We start from the raw sequence: 27254 nt of genomic DNA on the forward strand, positions 1-27254 counted from the left end.
GAGTCGGTCCATACAGTTGTTTGAGGGGCCAACATGTAAATTCTTTGGAGGTTCATGTTCATAATGTTGTGGTAAGTACACTTGACACATGGAAATTAATACAACAAATACATATGACAGAAATAGTTTAGTCTGCTATTGAAATAATCTGTTTATTTAGCTGTCATGTATTACAGACAGTAAACACTAACTAATACGATAAATGACATAAAATACAGTTTATTATGTTAATAGCACCTCTAGAAACTATTGTCTTGGTATTGTTTTAGTATTCTCTTTCATATAACCAATACAGCTACTGTCTACTTGTGTTGTTTGTACACTGGAGTTAACTAAGTTAACATCGTTGGGTTTATATAGCAAAGTACAGAGTTAAACATAAGGACAGCTACACACATGATTGGCTTAATACATTAGAAGGACAGGTACATACGGTATATGATGCTTGGAGCCTTCTGATTTTTGAAGAGATAAAACAAAATGGATTACATCACTGATTCTGATTTCAAATCAGTAACCATAGATACTATGCAATAAGCAGGCATCCCTTCAAACAGGTATGAATGACTACACATTGTGACTCAAGGATTAGTGTCAATTCCACCTATCCATCTTTTGGATATTCGATTTAGCTTTCTTGAGAAAACAAACAGAAGAAACCAATCTCAGTTCCATTATTAAAAAAAAAAATATCTTGACATACACATGAATGACCTTCTGTACATTATATCTTTCAAAATCACCAAGATTCATATTTAAAAGGATGAACCTCTGAATCCAAGGCCACAAAGCCAGGACCCTTGACCCACTAGCAGCAAATCAGGAACTATAAGTCCACACTCACTCACTCTGTGAGGAAATAAGATACAGTGTGCTAATACAAACTAACATCATTTAATCCTTAAGCACAATCAATATATGTCTCGGACAAAACAAACATGTTTTTGCCAAAACACAATCACGCCTTAGCACATAGTTCGTTCAAGTACCCTCAGTTAAGAAGCTACGACATCAACTTAGTCAGTTCGAACCATATTTCCACTGAAACTCAAATTATGATTTGGTCATGTGCTCTGAGACAAAAAAGAAAAATACTGAACCGATGATGCTTAGAGACTAGCAACCATCAGGACTGAAACTGCAGACATAATTTGTGTGGAGCTTAATAAGGTGCAAAACCTTGGAGTTCTGGAGGAATAATTGCATTTCTATTCTATGTCTTTTCATTTATAATGCCAAACCTCCAAAGATGCAAAAATTCCAACCTCTATAAAGTGCTTCTGAAAATGAAAAGCTTTATACTGAGTTAGAAAGACGTGCCTCTTGGTCTACCCAACTCTTATGAAACTGAGGAACAAAATTTGTATTCTTGTTCAACAGTGCATACTCCCATTAGGAGCTCCCAACATTATTAGGCTGTGAAAAAAATGGGATACCACTCAAATAATAACCCATATAAAATAAGGTGCTTGAAGAAATATACAGAAAGACAAAACCAAAATAAATCTTTTACACAATTTGTGGCAAGGGTCCACATACTCTCTACAGGCCTTATTCCTGCACTAAACATTTATTGCAACAGTCTCATCCACTATTTTAAACAAATTGACCTCTTCCCCACAGTATAACTTCCATGATCATCTTCACCAAAGTGCAGAGTTTAGTAGAAACACTGTTGCCTCTCTTTAGGCCGATTATCAAGCACCTATCACTTTTCTTTCACCAAAACATTCACTATGAGGGCATACACACGCTCCTTCCGGACCCTTAAGGCAACATTGGGTAAGACTTCAGTGCCAAATCGACACATGCCCCCTACAGTCTCAACGTAACATTACACCACACTGTGGTACTATACATCAAGCTTGTAGTATGTGCACAGGAGGTGCTTCTAAAATGAAAGCTGTGACCACTTCTCTGCTGGGTTCTGTTGTTGGCTTTGTTGTCAGGACTGGCTATGAATACTGAAGGGTTGTAGGCTAATTATCTACAGTGACACCTGAAAATGTGTGGCATGGCAAGGTTTTGATATCTTTCTATAATAGTAAAACCAATTCTGAACTTCCAGCAGACATCAAACATTATGAATATGAATGGATAGAAATACCTTTCCAAATATTTCTAAAAAAATGAAAGGCGCTCTAAGCGATGTTGGGTAACGTCATTTCTGTTGACGTTCAAACAAAACAGAGAGCTAGTTCGCTACTCCCTCCCCCTCCCTCCCGTGCAATTAACACGCATCTCGTCAGTGATTGGCTGGAACAGTTTGTTATGTTTTTATGGTCCAGGCTGGACCAGGTTGTTTTTGCTGCCGTTTTTGGAGCCTGGGCTGTTCACAGAAACTGTGTTTTTTTTTACAGTGTATTCAGGGCACAGGCAGCAAGCAGATGGTATGATGTTTGCTGTATGTAACAAAAAATGTTTTAGCTGCGTAACATTGCTTAAAGCGCCTTTAAGCTTTGAGGACAGGAGTACAACTGACTGAAATAGACAGCAGATGCTACATGTGGGTATAGCTGTCCATAGCTAGCTCATATAGGGACAAGAAACTTCATTGTAAAGAAAACAGGAAATTATAGACCTCTGAACATGGTTGACAAAGCAGCAGATCATGTCTCATTTAGGTGTGAGGTCCTATTGCATAATAACCTAATAGTTGAAGCTTATAGAGTTTCATACAAGGGACGATTCAAAGATGTTCCCTGAAGCTAGGCTTCTAAGGACTACATTGGCAATGGACGCAAAAATAAACCAACAAACTAAAATTAAAACAAACAAACAAACAAATGTATTATGACAAAGAGCATTAGGTAATCACTGACAGCCACATCCCAATAATTAAATACACGTCGTCCATCGTTTAAGTAGCTGGGACATACTGTATAAGATATATCCTATATCATACATGCAAGAAAGAACACAGCACAGCTTATGGTAACAGATGCAAAAGCTTAACCACAACTTTCAAAGGACTCCATCTGCATTAGCCAGTATGGAGAATGTCATTCTCCTTCCACTTAGTGCTTGTAAACATGGGGGTGTAGATGGGGGTTGGTCATTCCAAAAACATTATGGGAAGTATATCACACATTTGTGGTATATTTCTGTAGAGCCTACACATCACTTTGTAGTATATATTCATATTTGCTGCTACAAGCAATTGCCCACATCATTGGTTTAAAGCGCTTTTTCGAATCTCAGTAAAAAGTGCATCATAAGCCCAAATTGCACATTTTCATAAACTTTTAAAAGTTAACCAACATAATTTGCTTTACTTGAAAATAGACCCCAAACCTTTTAAAAAATGTCATTACAATAAATGAAAATAAATTTGAAGAAAATAATTAAGTATTTAAGTGATCTCTTAGAGGTAATGGAATGTTAACCCTTTTGTTGAACTACCTTGCCATATCAGGGGGGGCATTGTCTGTCCAACAACATGAATATATGTATTCATACAACATTGGACTGCATCAAACACAGGTAACAGTTGAAATTAATATTGATTTAATAAAACATGATTTTATGACGCATTGTGTCGAACCACAGACCAGACCAGACCAGAAGTGTACCAAGGAATAGTGGGCCCCCATCAACAATAAAAACCATTATTCTAAATCTCACATGCCTATACTGCCTGGCCTACCCCAGAGCTCTTGTTCAGTGCTGCATCTGTTAGGGTCTTCCACTCAAGCATACAAACCTAATTTATAATCAATTAACAATTGCTTCCACATCATTCTCTTTCTCCAACAGATAATCTGTAGCCATCAGCCGAAGCTATCAGCAAAGTGCCATTTCACAATGATGCAAAGTAGAAACAAAACAGTTTGCTTAACATAAGCAAAATTCAATTGGGGGAACAACAGTTAGGGCGAACAAGAAATCTCTATGTCAACCTATCTGGGGAACACTTTTGTGTGATTGGCTAATTTAGGGTCACATGACCAGATTAAGCAGAGCTCTTGTCCTACATAAGACCTTTTCACATTTCCACACACTCACACTTTCTCACACACACACATATATAATTCCATTCTAACCTATGCACTGCACAGGGTTCCTCAGATGACCTTTCCAAAGCCTTTAGAAAGGTGTAATGTACCGCGCATTATAAAAACACTAAGTCATTCAACTCTCAAAGAACACAAATAAAGAACAGTATAAATATCACTAAGGTTAAAAATAAGGTGCAGGGTAGAGTATAAATGTCGTATTATATATGTAGCAGAAGTAGGGGAGCTGACAGGATTTGGTTATTGCAATGCGGTATACAGAATACAGGTTCCAACGAATCACAATTTGGTTATCACTATAGAACACACACTGCTACTTGATTTAAAAAATAATGCGGAAGGTGATTGTTGAGACCCCTTCATGCTCAACGTTGCAAGCGCTATCTGGGTGCCATTCAATAAGAGTTCAGATTCAGGACACATTTAAAGTTCCTTTTTTTTTGTCACCGTGTCCCTGTATGTTTCCTCTTCGGGGACAGTTGAAGACTCCATTGGCGTCCTCAGACATGAATGGAAGCAATAAAGACAGAGCTACAAAAGGGACAACGGCAGAGTTAACGACAAAAACAGTCAAATGAGAGGTGAATCTCTTACCGCAGATGACGTTCCGTCTGAGAGAGGTGAGGTAAACTATAACACCAGGTACCACGATCTGAAAAACCAGCATTCATCCCACAAAGAACCCCTTTGGCTCTTCCTATGGTAACCTAAGGTGCACAACTGCTGAAAGTCACCAAATCATCAACTTTTTCTTTGAAATGGTTGCTTATGGGAAGATTATAACTAAAGCTACGCAAGACCACAACCTAAGCTTGTTGGTAAAAGGAGACAAGCTGTGCAAATGACAATGTATGGTCACACAGAAAATACTATAAGACATCGTTAGGACTAGTTTAGGTGGTTAGTATATAGTAAAAATAACCTCTGTAATATGTTGTGTATGTATTTGAGTTAAACACCTGGAAGATATATAGTAGTGCTTCCTTGAGTAGTTTCTGAATTTCTCTGAAAATATACTGTTATGTTTTGCAGTTACCAAGGACTCTTCTCTTTGGAGAAAGACCACCTGACCTGGAGGTTATGTACTGTAAGTAACATTAGAAAAAAGTAAACCAAGGGGGGGGAAACAAGGGACTTCCATACGGTACTTGTACTGCCAATACTAGCTTGTTAGTTGTTGGTCGAGTTTATCCTTCCTGCAGAGAAGAGGGGAGGTGGAGGGGGCAGGTTTGGGGGTGAGGAGAGCCCCCCCATGGAGTGGAGGAGGGGCAGGGTGAGGGGGTTGCCCCCCCCAGCCAGGGGCACAGACGAGGCTGGCAGTGCCAGCTGCGCTTCCACCAAGTCACCACCAGGGGAGGCAGTTGAGTCCATGCCGAGCGGGCTGCCCTCGGAGAGCATGGGGTTGCTGACCCGGAAGCACTTCTCCTTGTGCGCCTTGAGCATGTTGGAGAAGCGGAAGCGCTGGCCACACACGTCGCAGGGGTACGGCTTCTCGCCGGTGTGCGTGCGGCGGTGCCGCTTCATGTTGGGCCGGCTGGTGAAGCTCTTGCCGCAGATCTCGCAGATGTACGGCTTCTCTCCTACACAGCACCGGGAAACACACAACACACCCTCAAGACACAAGCTGCAGTGTCGATCCTAAAAGCCCTCTGCCCCTTATTATAGAGGAAGCCTGAGGAATTACTGTTGTGATCCTCCATTGAAGTTTCTTTATAGAATCAGAATGTATCATCAGAACATCACATTTACACCACAACACAAAACATCACATGAACATGACACAACTATATCAATTCTATCACAGAGGAGTTCAACTCTAGCACACCTTTTTTTTTAATTGAGTTATTTCTAAGCACTGTCAGTAGTGCTGCTGTCTATATAACAGCCACAGCTAGAGCCCAATCATGGCCAGTGTACCTCACCGGTATGAGTCTTCATGTGCTCGTCGAAGTACTGCTTCATGTTGAAGTCCTTGCCGCACCACTGGCACATGAACTGCTTGTGGCCGATGTGGATGCTCATGTGGGAGCGCAGCTGGTACTTGTACTGGAAACGCTCACTGCAGTTCTGTCACACACACACAGACACGCACAGGCATGTATGTTTGCATGTGTGTGTGTGTGTGTGTGTGTGTGTGTGTGTGTGTGTGTGTGTGTATTTGATGTACAGTATATTTTTGTATGCATGTATGTTTGTATTTATATGTGTGTGTGTGTGTGTGTGTGCATGCATGTGTGTGTGTGTATCATGTTCCTTGTCAAATAATTTCCTGCACTAGATTGAGGTTGTTTATTTCTGTGGGTCCAGTGAAACAAGAGACAAAATGCAAGGCCTGCACATCTGCACTGCAGACCCACAGTGTACTAACGGCCAACAAATAATAAATAATAATCAATGCAAGTCTGATATCTGAGCCAATTTACAAAATGCTGATATCCGAACTACAGAAGGCTTCCTTGCTTTAAGGAAAGGATTCTGGTCCCTCCTCTCTGCCCTGTTTGCTATCTATCACAGGTGTAAGCACATCTGATTAAAGTCAATGCAATTATAAAACTCTTGATAAACTACATTAAAATGTGTGTAGAGCTAATCAGGAGATCCCTCTGGCACCAGCTCAGCAGGATACGATGGAAAACATACAGATCCATCTAATTCTGCACCACAGACGTCCTAGAAAACATCCTCCTAGAAAAAGTACACTGAAACATCACTCAGTGTCTGAGTTGCTACTTGTAAACTAGGGGCAAGTTCATCTACCGCAACTTCAAAAAGACCTCCTACTACCGGGTTGTCTGGATTGTAACAGAGGAGAAGTATTAAGAACCACCAGTTTAAGACCACCTTGTATCTCTACAGTATAAACCACACACCATATTTAATGTTCAATAACTAATATAAATATGTGTAATGGTGCTCTGAGTTGAAAGGTGATGTAATGTCCTATATTAGCCTTACCTCACATTTGAAGGGTTTCTCCCCAGAGTGCTGTAGGGAGTGCACCTTCAGAGACATGCTGCGCTTGAAGGACTTACCGCAGGTCTCGCACGTGAAGGGCATGTCCTTGGTGTGGGCTGAGGAGAGACATGCAAGGGAACCAATTAATATAAAACACACACACACACACACACAGGGACAAACACATAGAGAGACAAATACAGGGAATACACACACACACAAGGACAAACACAGGGATACACATGCATGCACCCACACACACCCATGCACCCACAGACACAGACAGACAGACACACACACACACACACACACACACACACACACACACACACACACACACACACGCAGACACATGCCCGCGTGCACACACACAGACACGGACACACACATGCAGATACACGCACACACAGACACAAACAGACACAAACACACACACACACACACACACACACATATACACACATGGAGTCAGTGGTAATTAGATGCTCCACTAATCCCAAAGAGAATTATAATTAAACTCACATGTTTACTCTTTAAATAGAAACGTGCTAATAGAAAGCGCATCAACCATCAATTAGCAATCCGGAAAGAAAAGTATTGCTGTAAGTCTGAATGTGATTGTACAGTAGGATTCATTTGTAATGTTTCCCCACAATTAACATGGCAATAATCTCAACAATAGGTCTGGCCACTGTCCTACTAAAAATACAGATAGAATATGCTAAATTTACAGAAATATATGCTGAAATATGAAACGTATACAATAAATATACTACATATTTCAGTGAAACTAATACCGCGCCACAATATACATCTAAAATGTACTGAACATACTTTTATTTAAAAAATAAATCTGCTTTGTATATTATAAACAGCTTAAAAATATATCTGTAATCTTTCCAACGGTGTGAAACATGAGCTTCTGTGCGCCTAGCGCAGGATGAATGGCCACTACTTGTCACTTAGTGGGCACAATACTCTCTCGCTTCTGCTGGAAGGAAGGAAGCACTTGCAGATAAGAGATTTCCTCCATTCTGCCAGGGGAGATTAAACAATGTGAGCCTTGTCCTGGAGTCTGCATCCCCCCCCCACAGGACGAGCACAAGGTCAGAGAGGAGCCACTCTCCAGCGACACACACACACAGAGGGAGGGGAGGAGGAGATGAGAGAAGAGAAGAGAAGAGAAAAGAAAAGAGGAATGGAGAAAAGAAGAGAAGAAAAGAGACAAGAGGAGAGGAGAGGAAGAGAAGGAAAGAAAGGAGAGAGGAGGAGAGAAGAGGGCTCTCTCTGTGTTCACGTTATAGGTAGGTGGTATAGGGTGGATCAGGGAGAACCTTCCAGAAGCCTCCTGGAGGGTGGACGAGGAGAGTGGCCTAATGTCCTTATTGATCTATTCAATCCGATGTCATCAGTCACGTCAAAAATCACGGATCAGCGCTAGCGTCACCGCCTAAAAAAACAGTTGGCCCAGATTCAACACTCAAATGCTGAGAGCCCCTGTCACTTTGGATAAAAGTGTCTGCTAAACCCTGCTAAACACTTACTTTACTTTGCTTTTTATTTTAGAATAATACGCTTTAGCACGGGTGACCATGTCCAACTATGGTAGGAATAGACTACAAGAAATGGCAGGGGGTTATGTATGAACGTAAGCATATCTAACAAATCTGGCCACTTTCTGAAGCTTCCTAAACAACAGCACAAGAAATGTAACATCTTGTCCTGACGTCCCCTTGAGGGTTCTTTATATAAAAGGCTTTTCTCTGACTCGCGTGCCCGCAAAACACACACACACACACACACACACACACACACACACACACACACAGACACAAACATGTTTGTATGTTTCAGGATATGGATATGTGGGTCAAATTAAAGCCTCTCGAAGCTACAAACTGAATGTCCATGATGATAATATGAGAATATGTCAGTGTCCCTACGGCTCCATGACTGAAGACATAGAAGACACAGAGTCATACAGAGTCCCTCATAATCAGCCCGGTCCAAATGAAGCTCGTTAATAGTCACCATCACAACAGACTAGGTTTGTACCATTCACACTGTATCTTCTGAAAACAGGGCGGTCCCTCCATAGAGGTAAAGGGGTGAAGGGAATCTAGAACATTCTGGAATCCTCTGGAATGGTCAAGGTTCTGAACTCACCGACCATGTGCTTCCGTACGTGAGCCATGGTGTAGAACTTCTTCTCACAGATCTCACAGGAGAACTTTTTCTCTGCATAGCCGTGCACAATCTTGTTGTGTTCATGCAGCGACCAGAGCTTCTTGAAGGCTTTTCCGCACGTCACACACTGTGGAAAGACACAGTTAAACCCTGTGAGATGGCTACAAACCTCATGTGGGGGCACCAATGAAAATCATCGCCATTTTCTCCACTGTCAGTGATTTGCCATTATAAGGTTAGTGGTCATTTTATGAGAATCGAGGGTAGTGAAAAAATGACCAGAGCTACAAATCCATCACATTTGAGTATGACCTCTCAAACAACCCTCCTAAAAACAGCCTTATTACCAGCCAGTCTTTTGTCTTGTTAATGGAAATTTCACGGACACTATTTTACAACTGCACACTCCAACAACTTAGCAAAGATATACAATAACAATATAAACTGTGCGCTTGTCTGCATTTGGGCACAGGCTTAATCAATTGACTACACTTGAAATCAAATTAAGACGAAAGAGGCGAGACAAGAAAAGGCCTGTTTTTAAACAGAGTGCCTCCCAGTGAAGGGGAATGCTATTCTAATCTATAGTTGCCATTATATCCTCCATAACGATCTATTTGTAATAATAACAAGAGGAGAAAATGCTGGAAAGGAAATGAATTGGCAGCGGGTCTGTTTTCGAGAGAGCCAGCTGCTCCCTGAAGTATGTCTGTGCACAGCCAGGCAGATTACTGCCATCCCTCAAACCAACCTTGTCATTCCCTTTTGCAATGGTACAAATGAATGGCTTCCATTGCAGAACAGGAAGGAGCCTGAACTGAATACAAACAGCTCAGACCGCTGAACACAACATGCAAACAGCCCTGTGGCTCAGCTTCCAATCACCCTCATATGCAATTCTAGCAAACAACCGTTAAGTCTACCCACCAGTTTTTCAATACATGAAGGCACTCTCAAATATTTATAAACAATCAGTAATGCATGTAATTAATCTCATATACAGTATATATAAAGTCCTGTTTGTTTTCTCTCTCCACTCAGCCCTGGCTATACCAGGTCTGCAACTGAAGCGCTCTGTGTAGCGTAAAAAATGTTTTAGAAGACTAGTCTAATTTCTTCAAATGTGCGCGCCACTATAGTGGAACCTAACTGTTGCAGCAGACGCTCCAGGAAAGGACCGCTCCAGTTATGTGCCCAGTATAGCATCCTTGTTGGTTTCACTAGTCACTAGTGCACGCACGCATGTGTGCGTATGTATGTTTGCGTGTGTGTGTTTGTCAGTGTGTGTGGGCATGTCTGTGTCTGTGCATGTGTGTGTGTGTGTGTGTGTGTGTGTGTGTGTGGGCATGTCTGTGTGTGTCTGTCTGTCTGTGTGTCTGTGTGTGTGTGTGTGTCTTTGTGTGGGTGTGTCTTTGTGTGTGTGTGTGTGTGTGTGTGTGTGTGTGTGTGTGTGTGTGCGTGCGTGTCTGCGGACGTCATGTACCTGTATGCTCTTCTCACAGTTGGTCTGATGGTGGAGCAGCAGCTCGCTCTCCAGCAGGAAGCGTTTGCCACACTTGGTGCAGATCTGCATGCGGTTGTGTGTCACGTTCATGTGCTTCTCCAAGTACCAGCGGTTGTTGAATACACGTGGGCACTTCTTACAGGGGAAATGCTGCTTCTCCTCCAGCCGCACCTGAATCCCCACAAACACACCCTGCAGTTAAACAGCACCTCTCGAATGCCATCTTAACACAACAGCATGTACAAATAATAACTTGAATCATCTATTCACCAGAAAGGTTATATTAGGCTATACCATAATTTCCCAACTATTAGCCGCGGCTTATACATTGATTGTGCAGTTAATATGGTATTATATGGTTTTGTTTCTTTTAACTTGCATAAATCACTATCCTGCAGCTTATACACAATGCAGCTAATTCACAGGAAATTACTGTAGTACTTGTATGTGTGTATTATTACTATAGAGAGATGCTAACACTATTGCACAGCTTATAGTACCCAATGCAGAACCATACAGTAATCAATGACAAAACCCCTGTACTGTTGGTACTATACAGATTCTATTGGTCTATTGGTAACTGTACCTTCTGTCCCATTCCCTCCTGTTCTTGTTTCCCACTCTTTCGGCCCTTGTGTCGGTCAGCTAGCATGGCGTCGTTTAGTCTCTGACGCATGGACACAGTTGCAGCGGCGATTGCAGCAGTCCTGGTGCCACGGCGAAGCCTCCCCGCCATGCCCATCTCCTCCCCTGGAATGTTGTCGTTGTTCTCCTCTTCCTCATAGTCATCATCTTCATCGTTGTCGTCATCGTCATCTTCACTGTTGTTGGCCAAGAGCACCTCTTTTTGTTTTCCGGCCTCATCCACTCCACCCATGTCTGCTCCATCTTCATCGTTGTCTTCCTCCTCGTTCTCCTCCTCCAGGTCAGGCCGGTTGTCATGGCGGTGACCCAGCAGCACAGACACGGCGCTGTCTGTGGCGGACGGCTTGCCCTCGGACCCCTTTGACACGTTCAGCGTTTGATTGTTGAGATTCACCTCCACGATGATCTGGTCGCGGTTGAAGGAGACGTGTCCGTCGGAGGCCCCCATCCCCTCTGGTTCCAGCGCCCCGCAGAGACCCCTCCCCAGGTCATCCTTCTTGAAGAAGTGCTTGACCTGCGGGCTCGACCCGTGGGCCTGGCCGCTCATGGGGTGTGGACTGACGTGGTGCACCTGTGTGCCTGTGTGGTGTTGCGCCCTTCCCCCTCCCCCTCCTCCTCCTTCCTCCATCCTCACAGAAAACGGACTTCCCCCGTCCCGGGCGTACATCTTCCCCAGCTCTGCCTCCTGCTTGATCTCGCGGTACAGCTGGGTGGCACCGCCGGCGGTCAGTCCCGCCTCTCCCCGGCCCTCCCGGTTGGCCATGCCGGTGGCGTTGCAGGCCTTCGGCGGCGGCGGCGTCAGGCCCAGCGCCTGACTGCTGATGAGCTCGTGGCAGGAGGCCGCGACGTCGCTCATCTGCAGCAAGGTGGCGGCGTTGAGCACGTCCCGCACCGTGCCGCCGCTCACCAGCAGCCGCGACGTGTAGATGAAGTTAAGGATCTGGGTGAGGCCCTGGCTGGTGAGCGCCTCCAGGGACAGGTCCACGCGTCTCAGCTCCCTCTGCTGCTGCTGCTGAGTCGTCTGCTGTGTCTGCTTCTGCTGCTTGCCCTGCGTGAACAGTGCCTGGAAGAAGGGGCTATGGGCAGCCAGCACCCCCTTGTGAGCGGGGAAGGTACTGCACTGGCGCACCAGCACGAGGTCCACGTCGCAAAGGTCCGGCTGGAAGAGGCGCTGCTCGTTGAGCCTGTCCATTAAACGGGCAAAGTGCTGCGCTGCATCCTCCACCAGTGAGAACTCCTTGGAGGGGTAGTCAGTAGTCTTCTCTACGATGAGCTGCACAAACAAACAAACAACACAAATGACAAAACAAACACAAGGTCATTGTGAGCTGGAGTCACAATTACAGCAAATACAGCAAACTCATGAATACCACTAATTCTAGTTAATCCACTTCATTCATTTTTTAGTAGGATTGGTGTTTGTATGAGCATGTTCTGTTTACATAACTGATTTAATAGCCTTCTGATCAGTTTATAGTATTCATCGAACACAGCCTCATTGCTAACCTAACACTCACTACAGTATGTTTAAATTAAATACTATTAATACAACTCTTGAATCTTTGTCATATAACGGACATTACCTAGCAAAGATAACAACACTGTCAAAGTTGCTTTTGTTTTGTAAATATTCTGTAATACAGTACGTCTATGTCATAATCATATAAAACATACACATATATTTCAGTTTGCTCTACCACAATATAATTTATGTTCATATATATTGTCAAATAGTACATCCGAATACAAACCAAAGCAACAACATAAAGCACATACTTTACAAATTAGCATATCTTTAAGCCATCTGCTTTTCACATTATTTATTACACATCACAATCATCTGATCGATGTATAGTAAAGCACAGAGCAAACAGGGTCGGTGGATGACAGTGGAAACTGCAGATTGCTCAGTCCCATCCCCATCCCCCTTCCAGCCCTCTCTCGTCTCTACCCCCCCTCCATCCCCCAGCCCACCCCACCCCATGGCTCTCAAGGTGGGTTTATTTTAGCACAGGAAGGGCAAGGTTTCGATCGAAGCTGGATCATCACGTCTGGGCTCCACACAACATACACACACTCTCTCTCTCTCTCTCTGTCTTTTGCACTGTCTCTCTATGCCGCTCTTTATGTCTCACTCTCTCTCTCTCGCTCCATCTTTCCCTGAGGAGGAGAGGAGCATTTGTATGCAATACCAACCTTCAGCTATTAACTCCCTGCTAACACATTTCTCTATCTCCACCTCTCTCTCAATCTCACTCCCGCTCTTTCTCTTCCCCTTTATACCTATGACTCTCTTTCTCTCTATCTCTCTTTCCTTTTTGAGAGAGTCTCTTTCTTCTGACTCACTCCTCCCTTTGTCTCTCCCCCCCCCCACATGAAGGCTTTATCATTATGCCGCAGATGAAGCATGCAGACACATAAACTATTAGGAAAAGCTGAAGGCAAATAAATAACTACTCTAAACTACAATTAGGTCTAAGTATACACTTAGACTGCACAGCACAGATTAAAAACAAACTCGAGTATATCCATGAGAACTCAGTAGAACAATGTTTCAGCTGATTTCTAACAATGGAGTCTTGGAAAAAAGCAATGTGAAACTCGAAGAGAGGACAGCATAAATCCATGTAGAACCTTTTCAGTGATAACTTAACTGTTTATGCTTTTTCATATACTATTAGATGCTTGTGATAAAAACCAAATGCCAGTGGCTCACAACCATGATTTCTGTTAAGAGTTTTTCTGAATTGCTAAACACTAAATTCCATTGTCTGAGCCAAGTGCTCAGTGGCCTGTGGCCACTCTATTGACAATACCATAAACAATCTTCACCTAGTGAAACACAATTTGCAGATGCAATAGACTCTCAGTGACATGATGCAACATGGTGACCACAAGAGCCAAAATTTTAATACAAATAAAGCACAGATGTCGCAAATTAAATATGACTCCAAATTGATCACACTTGTTTCAAATGATGTGACAACCAATACAAGCCAGTTCAGAGTGTAAATGGGTTGTTGAACATTACAGTCCTTTGATTTCATCCTAGGCTGTAGACTGTAATGTACTTTTACTGCAGGATGTGTCAGAGGTTTTGCGAATGTAATTTGAGAATGGAGTGTTGTGTTTACAACTTTGGGAAAAGGGTGGAAGGTTTGAAAAAACGTGTTTTAGCAATTGTGAAAAACTGTGACTGTGTCAACCGTTTGTAATATATTGTGCTCTACTAACGGTCCATAGAAATCTTTTCATGAAAGCCTTGCTTCTGAAACATATTGATGTCTGTGCTTGATGCACTGTGTGACAGCTCCCCTCTTTCACGCTGATGATGAGAGCCCCTACATTCAAACACTGGCAAATTGATTCTTATCTTGCCGTTAACCTTGGGAGATGCGATGCCACTGTCTGAAGATTTCAATTACAGTTTTATCTTGGGCCAGACTTCGTCTAAGCTTTATGTCTCTCGCATGCACTCAAAAAGACCCTGAGATTGAGAGATCTTTTTTGTTGGACTTGAACACACAAACACACACACACACACACACACACACACACACACACACACACACACACACACACACACACACACACACACACACACACACCTCAAGGGCAAACAACAACAGCTATACTAGTATTTTCAGCAGTGTTGTAGCAGAACGATTCGTAGCAAGATGAACAAAATTTATAACACGAGCATTTAATGTTGCTGTGCCGTTTTAACTTAACCAAAGACATCATTCAACGCAAATAATAAATTATAACAAATTAACAAAATGTAAAAAACAGATGCATTTGACAGGCAAAACTAGCCAAAAATGCACAAATGCATCAAAACAATCTGTTGTATTTATGCTTTCACCTTTGCTGAAATGTCAGAGGCCCGTAAGTTTACCAGCGTAGCAAACATCACCACTAACCACAAGCTCAATCATGGGCCTGTTCTACACATGCATTATTTATTAAAGCAAAGCCCTAAACAAGCACACAGTAATTACTGACATGCCAAGCTAGCGGTGTCATTTTAGCATGGCTCCCAATCAAACTCACTCTCTCTTTCTTTCTCTCTCACACACTCTCTGTGAGGGTGTCTCTGTCCTTACTGTTTTTCCACATTCCTATCTCCTTCATATTAATAGATATAGTAGTAAGGTCAGGGTGCTTGTTTGCATTTCTGTTAGTTTCACTTCGTACTTATTACTGCTATTAGTTCTCCGGCAGCATCCAACAACCCGACTAATCAGTTCTAAAAGTCACACAGCAACACACATACCAAGAAATAAATCCACCCTCTGCCGTGCACTGTACATCTCCCAGCATCCTCTCTGATATTCACACACTCTGAGTTTCACAGCGCTGACTGAATCGCCAACATCAGCTCGGTCTTTCTTTCCCACAAGAACGAACACAAGTGGCAGCAGGCCAGGCAGGGTGGCATGCACTTGGCCAGGGCAAGCTGCTTCTAAGGCCTTGCAGGGCACCACCACAAAGGCCAGCCTGAAGAAGAATGAAATTCCACCCCGCTAACTCTTAATTTGACTTTCACTTGTGAAAGTGCCCTCTCTCATAGCTGTACAGTGGAGTGAGGGGGGGGGGCAGCAGGAGCACCAGCCTAGCTGGTTTATTGTGCCATAAAAACACAGCATTTCCCACGTTTATGGCTGCTTTCTGCCTGGCTCTTAACGCGAGGTCTCTCCTGAGAGCACTGCTTTTAGAGAGCCACTGGACCATTCAGGGACCTGGATGAGACTTCAGGCAGAACTGGGGACAGAGGACATAAAATGTCTGATTTGACTCGGGTGCAGAGGAGCAGATGAAAAGGAGAGAGAGACAAACAGACACAGAGACAAAGACAGAAAGAGAGAGAGAGAGAGAGAGAGAGAGAGAGAGAGAGAGAGTGGATGTGAGGTAGAGAGTGTGGGGTGTGGAATCGGGTGGGGGTGAGAAAGAATTTGACTATGTGTGATTGAAAAAAAAAACGGGAAAAAAGAGATGGTGAGGGAGTGACGAGGAGAAATAGAGAGTTAGTGATTGAGGGAGAGAGAGTAAGAGAGGGAGGGAGGGCGGGAGGGAGGAAGGGAAGGACATCAGTTCATTAAGTTTGACTTCCCCCCTGCTCATAAGGACCCTGTAAGCCCATGGTAGTTGATCAAGCTGTCTAACAAATCCCTCAGCTACTAAAATGCCAGTGGAGAGTCCACCACATGTAACATATCGCCTCACAAACTCAAAACCCAGCACAACCCAAAAAAAACTATTTATAGTTTACTTTACAATAAACATGACAGAATTAAATGCTGCATTTACCACAAAAAATACAAATACTGATGAGCAGTAGTAGTATATCACATACGTAAATTCTACAATATAATGTTTTATTTCATATTTTATAATATGCCACTCGTGGATAATAATGTGCTTATCTTGCAAGTTGCACAGCAAATTAACTATTAAAATAGTTAATATAATAATATAATATAATACAATATCATATAATACTTTTAAAATGATAAAACTGCATGTACGGTATATGCCAGTCTAATGCAGTGGTGCATCATGATTTAGCTGATATTATTTACTTTTTCACAAACACAGTTTGATATTGTGATATGCAGCAGGCAGTAATGTTCTATATTCATGTGGGATAATCCAGCGCTTGACACTAAGAACTGCCCCTGCCCCAGTATAGGTGGTGTGAGTGTGTGAGTGTGTGTGTGTGTGTGTGGGGGGGGGGGGAGTTGGTGTTAGGTTGTGGCAATCTAAGGGGAAGATCCCAAGAGCTTTATCTGCCTGGGGAGGGAAGCGCCCAGTCAGCATTCCCCCTCTGTCCAGTGAAGCGCTCCTGACAGGAGCCCAGGGTGGAGAGGGCACGGTGACTGGCACCCACAGCGAGCCGAGTGGGCATCGCGTCAACTCCCATCACCCTCAGTAGGACACAGAGGCGGGGCAGGGGAAGAGGAGGACAGGAGCTGTCACCAGACGGACCAGGAGAGAGTGACCCGACCACACACACAAACACATACACACACACACACACACACACACACACACACACAAACAACACACACACACACACACACACACACACACACACACACACACACACACACACACACACACACACACACACACACAAACACACAGACACATACACAGACACACACACACACACAGATAATCTCTCTCTCTTACATATGGACACAAATACACACAAAGAGGTCTACAGAGACACAGACACACACATCACACACAGGATAGTCAGTAATAAACTTATTAACACACCAGCCTGATGTTGACACAGGAACAGAGCTCATTAAGCCTGACAATACCACTGCATTAACCCGGTTATGATACTTTCTATTACACGATAATAGTGGTATATTTATATATATATATATACAGTAAATGTGTACCTGTTTCCAGCTCAAGCCAGACTTTAAAACATTGGGATTTTTAGGTGTGGCACAGTTTCTTTAGATTAGATTTTTGTAATGCAAACCTCATGTCAGGAAAAATCTAATCTGACCCTAAACTGATGTTCAGTCACAGCAGGACGCCTGTTTGCACTCCTATTTGTCCTTAGTGGCCTCCTGGTGCCCGGATGCTGTGAAATTTGATTGGCCAGCCTGGCACGGACGACGTACAGACTCATGAGTGAGAACTGCGCTGCACCACGGAGTGTTAGCGCCACAGTCTGCCAGTGTTACCTGATCGGCCGCGGAAGGCCGGCTAGCTCTTTCCTGCCCCATGAAAAAGCCCTCTGTCCTCCTCTAATATGCAGCATACAGGACACAGGCCAAGCCGACACAGAAAACCACACTGATGACCTCCTGTGAAAGGCCGCTACAAAAGGATTCCAGTGATGCTTCAGTGAATCGAGACGATTGGGATTCAGATACGTGCACAGAAAGACTGCAGTAGGCCTGTGCTGCAAACACAAAATACCTCCATTAAGTCCAAAAACCGAGAACCCACGGAAAGATAAAACACTAGCGCTAGTCTAAACATTGATGCATCGCATGGGTTTAGCTGCATATATCAGATGCCCATGTGTCAGGAGTTTGCAGACTAACCTAATTCAAGTGAGAAACTCCTGCCTTCTTGCTGAGGTCTCCGAACTGAGACACAACGCGGGCGGCTGGGCCTCCCTGAAGACCTATTAGGCAGTTCTCAGTAGTCCCGTGTCTGGTTCGCTCGCTCTGTTGCTGCAGGAGAGTCCCCTGTGTGTCTTATGCACCCAAACAAGCCAAGGTTGAGAATGAGAGAGATAGGGGAGGAAAGAGAAAGAGGGAGGGAGAGGGAGAGGGAGAGAGAGAGAAAGAGAGAAAGAGAGAGAGAGGGAGAGAGAGATGAATGCAGGAGAAGAGGGATGGCAAAGGTGGGGAGGAGAAAAGGTGGGTTGTCTGGACGGTGTGTGTGTGTGTGTGTGTGTGTGTGTGTGTGTGTGTGTGTGTGTGTGTGTGTGTGTGTGTGTGTGTGGAGGGGGGTGCGTGATTGTGTGTGTGTGTGTGTGTGTGTGTGTCTGTTTGAGTGTTTGCATGAGTATGTATGCTAATGCTACCCCTTAAACAAATATTCACACACAGATGCATGCACACGCACACTCACAGATACCCCCCCCCCCCCCAAACACACACACACACCACACACACACAATCCAATCAGGACACCCTGTGAGCAGTGACCTTGAGGAGGGAGGGAGGGAGTATAAAGCACAGATGCACTGAGGCCCCCGTAGGAGCCACAGAAATAACAGCACTGCTACAGCATGACTTATGGCCTGAACAGACATGCTTCCTCACACCGCTCGCAGTCGCAGTCAGGGCAACACTGCCTGTGTGTATGTGTGTGTCTGTGTGTCTGTGTGTGTGTGGACTGGACTCTTGGGAGCTGATCTGAGTGAGTGTGTGGCAATGTGTGTGTGTGTGTGTGTGTGTGTGTGTGTGTATCTGGGTATGTGCGAATTGAGTACAGCATGAGAAAGAGGTGACAATATGTTTCTGTAGGTGCACGGTGTGACACAGACAGTTTGTGTATTGGAGTGTGACAGGAAGAGACTATATGAGGGGCTGCTTGGGAAATAATTCATACTTGGTCATACACACACACTATCATAATCTCATACACACATTTACGTTTACTTTTTAGAATATGTATGTGTGTGTGTGTGTGTGTGTGTGTGTGTGTGTGTGTGTGTGTGTGCATGTGTGTGCGTGTGTGGATAAGCCTGTGCCACTCACAGACCAGACAGTCTGAGTCATGCAATGAAGAGCCTTTGAATGCTAATGAGAAGACTGCAATAAAACATGCTAATAAAAATCATTGCTAATGACAGGCGCGAGGCCTCCAGCCAGTGACGGCCACTCCACTCCTATCTTTGAGGTCACACATCTGCAGCCTGTAGCCCTGTCTCCCTGCCTCGCTGTCCCGCTTAGTGCACCAGTGAGATGACAACGCTGATCCAGCAACACGTAGCTTTAGCCTGTCAGCTAACTAAATAACTTATAACCTGTTATAACCTTTGTTATAACATATTTAATAACATAGCATGAACAAATTACAATGTTAACCCTGCTCACTGTACCAGAGGGATGACAAATCTGATCCACTAACATAGCTTTAGCCAGCCAGCTTACTACTTACAACCTGGTATAACCCACAAGTCAGACATAACAGCAAAAAAAAGTACAATGTTAATCATGGCTAACAAGTTAACAAATTACAGATGTTAGAATTGCTTAACATGGCAAATAAGATATGGCCTTTGTTTGAGAAAATACAATCTAAGCAAACTACTGGTAGTCATAGTATTTAGCAGTATCCTAGCAGTAGTGGTAGTGGTTTAAGGTAGGCTAATGTAATAGTAGGCCATAATGAGTGTATGTAGGCTTATGAAAGCTACACACACACACTACCAGCCACTCCCTTTACTACTCAGCCACAGCCAACCAGTACATGAGCAATGAAAAAGCCAATCTGGCCTTTAACACACACTGAGTGTGCTCACACTTCTCTTCATCTTTCGCAGTCTCAGCAGCACGGTGATCTGTAGGCGCCCCTGTAGTGATGCCAGACCCTCCAGAAGGAGAGACAGCAGCTACAGCACCACAACCACTTTAAACCACAAGCAACGCGAGCATAGACTACATCAAAACTACACATATGCAAAAGTATGAAGATCTTATGGATGATTTACATTTAACTCTTAGCATTTTCAGAGAACCATTTGCTCCAGAGTGACTTATTGTATAGATATACATTTTTCATCAGTAGCTTACTGTATGTGTGTTCTCTTAGTAGGCTACCGTACCTATGATCTTGTTGCAATAGTCAAGCTGTATGAGTACTGAATAGCATCATGATATGAATAAATCATTCAGCAAAATCAAATTAACTCTAGCGCTGAGGGGTTGGACATTCTACAATGGACTTCAGCAAAGGACTGTCTTAGAAATAACTAAGTCTGACTAACGGGTAGCTTGAGAGTGCAACTGGCTGAATTACGTCAGGCGGAGGAGACATTGAACTTGGGGGTCACTCACCTGTCCAACAGACTTAGCAAAGCTGAGGAGCACAGCTTGAGTAAATGGGTAAGGCTCTCTCTGCCCAGCAAAGAACGAACGGCCTCCTCATGGGCAAGTACTGCGAGATAAAATTCACAGGAATTAATATAACAAATAGACCTCGAGAGTTGTATTTCTCTGTATAGATGGACTGGGAGGGCTGCAATTCATCTGTTTAAATGATGGCTGTTCATTCATGTGTCTGATGGTCAAAGTGTACTGAAGGACATGGAAAATATTTTGAGGCTTAACTGTACTGTACCTAAATATTACGACAGCAATGAAGGGGCTAATCAGATTAGCATTGCAATGGATCTGGCCCCACAACTATTCAATATCAATAATTGCAGTCTTCAGAGAAAGCACAGCAATTTCTCACCGACTGCATCGTCGATGGAACATAAGATATTATTTAGAAGTGTGTAACATTTTAATCTATATGTTAATGCCACAGTACAGAGTAACAGGTTCATCCCTCAGAGACATCCTGTGACTGCTCGCGCGTGAAATTGCAACACAGACACAAGAAACAGATTTTACCTATCGCGCCTCGGGGTCTAATTCAGAGTCCCTCCATTTATATCCCGAGGCAAACAACACCGAGCCAATTGAATTTGCACAAACATATCGAGCTACGTCCGCGTGTAGCTGTGCTAAGGACCAAATCAGGGCCTATTTTCCACCAAGGTATGTCCACAGGACTATTCTGTGCTATCAGAGGAGACACTAGCCTTACCTGAACTTTAATTTACATGACGTGGGGGACATCAGTAAGAGGACCCCAGAGCAAACAGACATTCTTTCCCTCCCCCCTCCTTCTGTATTTCCTTTCTCGACTCTCTCTCTCTTTCCCGTTCTCTCTTTCCCCACCATTTTTTCTCTATCAATGTCACTCTCTGTCTTTCTCTCTCTCCCTCTCCCTCTCTGTCCTTCTTGCCTCTCTCTATCTTTCCATCCCTCTTTCTCCTCCTGTCTCTTCACCTTACTCCATCTCTCTCTCTCTCTCTCTCTCTCTCTCTCTCTCTCTCTCTCTCTCTCTCTATCTCCCCTGCCTCTGTCTCTGTGAGAGGTTGGAAGGGTCCACTCCGCTCTTGGCGGCGGCTGCCAGGAAGTTTCTGCCTGGCCTGGTGAGCTATGTGACTAAGAGCTGAGTCAGGAGTGCTGGCCAAGAGAGGAGCCTGTGGAGTTGGCATCTCCTCCCCAGCTCATAAAACACAAACATAACAGAGGCCGGCTCCATGTGTGCAGGCATGGAGTGGACAGGACACTCACGCACGCACACACACACACACACACACGTGCAAACACATGCGATGGCACACACACACACACATGCAAACACACGCGACGGCACACACGCATGCACTTGTAGACACACACTTGAAGAGAGACATGCAAATGCACAATGTACACATGTAAAAACACAGAATGTTCACATGCAAACACACTTATAAAACTCACACAAAGAAAATCTTTGTCCACACAAGAACACTGATACACACTATACTCCCACATACACACACACACACACACACACACACCTGCATGCACGCACACGCGCACACACACACACACACACACACACACACACACACACACACACACACACACACACACACAAACCTGGCCCCAAAGTACACAGTTTAACAAGAATGCACGCAGACAACACACACTAAAACTAGTACAATCTACAAACACAGTCACAGAGGAATTCACCTAGTCAAAAATATTAAACACTGAATGTCACTCATACACTCATACACATCTCATACACTCATCACTCATACACATCTAGAGACACCGTGGCATAGAGGCCCTCTCACAAATGCACATAACCTTTATAGACACAGAGAATCAGTATTCCCACTGGGGTAGACCAACCCAACCACACAAAACCCACACCATGAGGATAAACCTGTCCAGTAATAAGAGGTTGACAGAAGCTGTTACTAAGAGTGAAAGCAAAAGATTTCAGGCTCATCTGTTCAAGTCTTGTAAAAATGCTTTACTGCCAAGTGTCACATGCAGGAACTTAAGGTGCTGGTATATCTAATAAAGTATCACACAAAGTTCAACACTTTGATATGATAACCGTAGTGAAGGGAATCCTTACTTCTGTGTAACTGAAAAACAATGGCTTCTTCTAAAATAAGGACAAATTGCAGCCAGGTAGAATCCAAAAGAGCCAGATGGAATCCCCCCAAATAAAAGACATAAAGTACCTTCAGCCAGGATCAAATGCGTCATCCCTGAAAAGGCTCTAAATCTTCTGAGGCAGAAATTCTCCTGTAGTACAGCTTCTCTCTCTCTCTCTCTCTGTACACTTTCTCTAAAAGCAGCTCCTATCTGATTTCATATCTATCAGATCTGTAAACTCGCTCCCTGCTGGGACCTGATAGGCATACACAAAAGGACGAGGGCTTTTTTTGTCCTGCAAAGATACATGGATTTGATTTAACTCCAAAAAGCCACACAGTCTGCAGCCTTGTAAGATTAAATTGATGCTGCACTCAGAGTGAGCCACTCAAAGTCTGTGCTATTACTCTGCAGAACTGAAAGCTAAAAATATTAAAGCAGGGGATGGTTCCTGTATGTCTCTCCATCAAAGCTGATCAAACAACAGATAATGTTTGTTTTCTTACGAGCGGTAAGAAGAGTAGTGGAAAACTATGCCACACATTGCATTATCATAATAAGGCCAGTGCGTAAAACAAACAAGATATAGGATTATCAGCACAGCAGTTTAGAGAGGGCCAATTATCCAACGACCTGCTGAGGCAGAAGCAAGCCCAGCATTTACGTCTGTGCCGCGAAGCAATACATTTGGCCCAGGAGGAGCTCCAGTGCTGCCACAGCACCGAAGCTCCTGAAAAATAAGAGAATAATAATTATATAAGCTGAGCAGTTTGACCTTGTGCTCGGCAGCAGAGCCGTCTTCTGTGAGCGTAATCCCTCGAACGGACGCAAATTAGCAGCACCTATGCACTTGGTTTTCAGGGGGGAGAGAGAGAGAGGCTGCTTCCTGCTGGGGCCGGTGAGAGAGAGAGTGAGAAAGAGAGGGTGAGGGAGGGAGAGAGAGCGTCTCATGTGGTTCTCTCCACGGAGCAGGAAGGGCAGCACTTGTCACAAGGACTACTGTGACCCTCTCTCTCTCTCTCTCTCTCTCTCTCTCTCTCTCTCTCTCTCTCTTGCTTAGCCGCTGAAAGACAGCAAAGCCTCAAAGTCGAGGGTGGGCAGGAATGTCCTGAATAGGCGGTTACATAAAAACCTCAGTGTGTAGCCACGACTGGTCTCGGCTACAGAGGCCCAACGAGGCTCTTAAACTCTATGGCACTAGTGCTGTGTATATGCAATTAATACTGTGGCTGTTTGTGTGTGTGTGTGCTTGAGTGTGTGTGCGTGTGTGTGTGTGTGTGTGTGTGTGTGTGTGTGTGTGTGTGTGTGTGTTACACATGGAGAAAGCATTATAACAAAATATCATAATAATGGGGTCTGAGGCACCGAGATGATATTCACTAAGCACATCTAGCATTTACAACATTTAAAGTCACATTTCCAGCTACTTTGTTTCAGTAATGGTAAGTCAGATGGAACACTGTCATAGCACAAAGGTTGAATGACATTAAAGAAATCTTATTAGGCCTACCTCCTTAAAGCTCTATCTGATTGGGTTTTGTTTGAGAGGATGTTTGCTAATGTTGTTACAATTACATTATAACATGTGTACTGTGTTTTGGGCCTGAGAAATACCAAACAATAAAAAAAAACTTTACTTTAAACTGAACATTTCTTTTTTGGAAATTGTGTTTTTTGGGATACTGCTGTACTGACAGCCACCCTCTATTTGTGTGTGTGTGTGTGTGTGTGTGTGTGTGTGTGTGTGTGTGTGTGTGTGTGTGTGTGTATGTGTGTGTGTGTGTGTGTGTGTGTGTGTGCGTGCATGCGTGCATGTGTGTGCGCGCATATGCTCCTGTATGTGTGTTTTGTTTGCTGGATGGACTCTGCTCTGTCTGCTTATCACACAGCTTAGCCTCCTAAATGGTGCAACGCCCATTTCTAAAATATCTTTACCCAGCGAGCCGAGGCCAAAGCGAGAGCGGCTGTGGCCAGGCATCCTCTGTCCACCCGTGACCTGACCCACATATTAACCCGGGTCTCCAGATGTGAACGGAGCCGACTGTGGGATTACTCCACCACCACTGCACCCAGTTCCACATGCTTTTTAAACGAGAGATCCCAAAATGACCCCATCCTCTTAGCCCTACCATCACCACCCCCACTATACAAAAACCCTGCTTAACCCTCTCCATCATTTTGCCTCCATCACTTGCAGTTTCTCTCTCTCTCTCACTCACTCACTCTCTCTCTCTCACACTCACACTCACACACACACACACACACACACACACACACACACACACACACACAATCAGGGCCTTTAAATGCACCCATTCATGTCACACATGAAATACTATGGCCTACTGTATTTGTGACACCGGTTAACACGACAAGCTGCTTATCCTTATTTCAACAAATTCATTATTATATAAGTTTGAATATATGTGGCATTTTCAGACAACAATCATGTAAATGACAGGAATAATTTGCATGTGTCGCTTACTCCTCTGGTGAAGAGGATTAACTGAATCTCACCACTAATATGCATATCCTAGCGACTGACTCCAAAAACGGCCACTTCATCTGTGTCATTTGCAGTTGTTCTAACTGTAAAGACTAGTCCACAAAGTTGTTTTCCTCCTGTTGATTCCATTAAGGCTAACTGAATGAGACTGACTACATACCGTCACATAAAACAGCTTTCCGTTCAGATGAGAAGACGTGGGTCGTTACATATGATGTAAATAAAAATTACGCAGTTGTTTAGGATTATGAGTAATCTGATTACCCCTCGACACTATAACACATACTGGACACAGCGTAAAAGACTAGATAAATACAAGTAGCCTACTAAAACCCAGTTTCATCATGAATATTGTGACTTGGATGTCATGTCACTATGGCCACAACGATGCAAATCGGTAGCCTATTTAAAAACACGAACTTTGCAACTAACAATTTGGTATGATCATACCCCAAAACATTTAGGTTCAGTCTGTTGTATTTTTTTTATTTATTAGAACCCATTTTATCACTAAAATGTTTCTGCACGTTTAAAATAACTTTCAGGATAGAAGCTATACTGTAAACTTGCCAACACGCTAAACTGAAAGATAATTAAGACGGAGTGATTCCAAAAATGAATCGTTTGTACAAATTTGTGCATGAAGCAGCGCCATCCTTCACACGCCGTTTGAGGTCATAACTTTTCACTCAATCTGTATTTGATTATAGTCACCTGCGACAGTCACAGTGTTATCCAAAATCTTAAAAAATAAATCTAATACAGATGATCAGCACAATACTGTTGGTTGGGACAATTTTAACTTAGGTCACTGTCCGAAGACAGATGCGTCTTCCGCGCTCGTTTACGTTTAGAATTGCACACCAATGTCAACAAATATACACCAGTCACGACCTGATCCTTTCTGAAGCTATGATATGACAGAATTTAACTCTTTGTGCAACAATGTAGCTATTGTAGCCATTGCATTCTTGTAAGCTGTCCAATTTGGCCTCTGTGTTGGCGTTTCATGCAAGTTACAAACTTCATCAGGGCGCAACATTTTCACCGCTGACAATTATGTCATCTGACGCAAATTTAAAACGAAACCACGCTGGGACAAGAACTAAGGCAAGTTTCATCGGCCTAGTCAAGTAGCTCAAATTTGGAAGAGATCAAGAAGGGACTGAAAAATAAACAAAAAAAATGCTCGACTCTACTGTACCATTTTGATCCAAGATATTGCAGCGCAGTGGAGTCCCCAAATAACTCCTTTTACATCGGACTTCCGCTCGCCTCGAAAGTATAGGCTGGATTTTCACATTTCTTCAGTTTTTCCTTCCCCTCAGTCTTTTTCGCCGTGCTAGCATTTAGAGAGACAAAAATGCAGAGGCTGCTTTTGCAGAAGGAATTGGTGATTGGAGCTCAGGGATCATATGGGCTTTTTGTCAGAAGTTTTAAAGGGACATTGCACTGTATTAAATAATGCAGGCCCTCTTCCATTTGAGGGACTAATTACAACATTATTGTTTACTAAATCATGCCAAAATGCCCATTGCGTCATCTTTCTCCATGTCGGCAGGGTGCGTACATGGTATGTGCGTGTGAGCGCCAGTCTGGAAGTGCGCATGTGAAGAGTGTGTTTTAGTATACGTACGTATAGGAACGCTTCCCATTTTATGTACACAAGTAGGAACGTATATCCCAACAGTGATAAAGTGCATATTATATTCTCAATTGGTCACTCCGCGGTCATTAAG

The 27254-nt window shown here is 43.6% G+C and overlaps 1 protein-coding gene across 5 annotated transcripts; it reads right to left on the reverse strand.

Annotated features, from left to right (window-relative positions):
• Nucleotides 1–27059, reverse strand: zbtb47b (zinc finger and BTB domain containing 47b). 5 transcript variants are annotated; one of them, XM_076290607.1, is made up of 8 exons: nt 26720–27059; nt 20853–20952; nt 11249–12580; nt 10642–10854; nt 9138–9285; nt 6972–7087; nt 5939–6083; nt 1–5596 (listed from the first exon to the last, which is right to left on the reverse strand). In XM_076290607.1, the coding sequence occupies exons 3-8, from the start codon at nt 12497–12499 to the stop codon at nt 5187–5189; spliced, it is 2283 nt and encodes a 760-aa protein (XP_076146722.1). In that variant the 5' UTR covers nt 12500–12580; nt 20853–20952; nt 26720–27059; the 3' UTR covers nt 1–5186. The 5 variants fall into 5 exon arrangements, with proteins under 5 accessions (XP_076146722.1, XP_076146721.1, XP_076146720.1 ...); XM_076290606.1 differs by lacking the exon at nt 20853–20952 and having other exon boundaries at nt 10642–10833; XM_076290605.1 differs by lacking the exon at nt 20853–20952.
• Nucleotides 27060–27254: the final 195 nt, after the last annotated feature.

This window comes from Alosa pseudoharengus, unplaced genomic scaffold (genome assembly GCF_046254945.1).
Source record: "Alosa pseudoharengus isolate Yale_2024_CS ecotype anadromous, Long Island Sound unplaced genomic scaffold, YU_APseudo_1.1 YU_APseudo_1.1_scf_18, whole genome shotgun sequence".
Lineage (NCBI taxonomy): Eukaryota > Metazoa > Chordata > Actinopteri > Clupeiformes > Clupeidae > Alosa > Alosa pseudoharengus.

Bases quoted from the DNA above. Each gene is read 5' to 3' on its own strand.
- zbtb47b (XM_076290605.1), bottom strand. The intron at 10,855-11,248 runs GTACAGTTACCA...GTTTAACTGCAG, and splicing joins AGGAGGGAATGGGACAGAAG to GGTGTGTTTGTGGGGATTCA. The intron at 5,597-5,938 runs GTGAGGTACACT...GGTGCTGTGTAG, and splicing joins GCACATGAAGACTCATACCG to GAGAGAAGCCGTACATCTGC.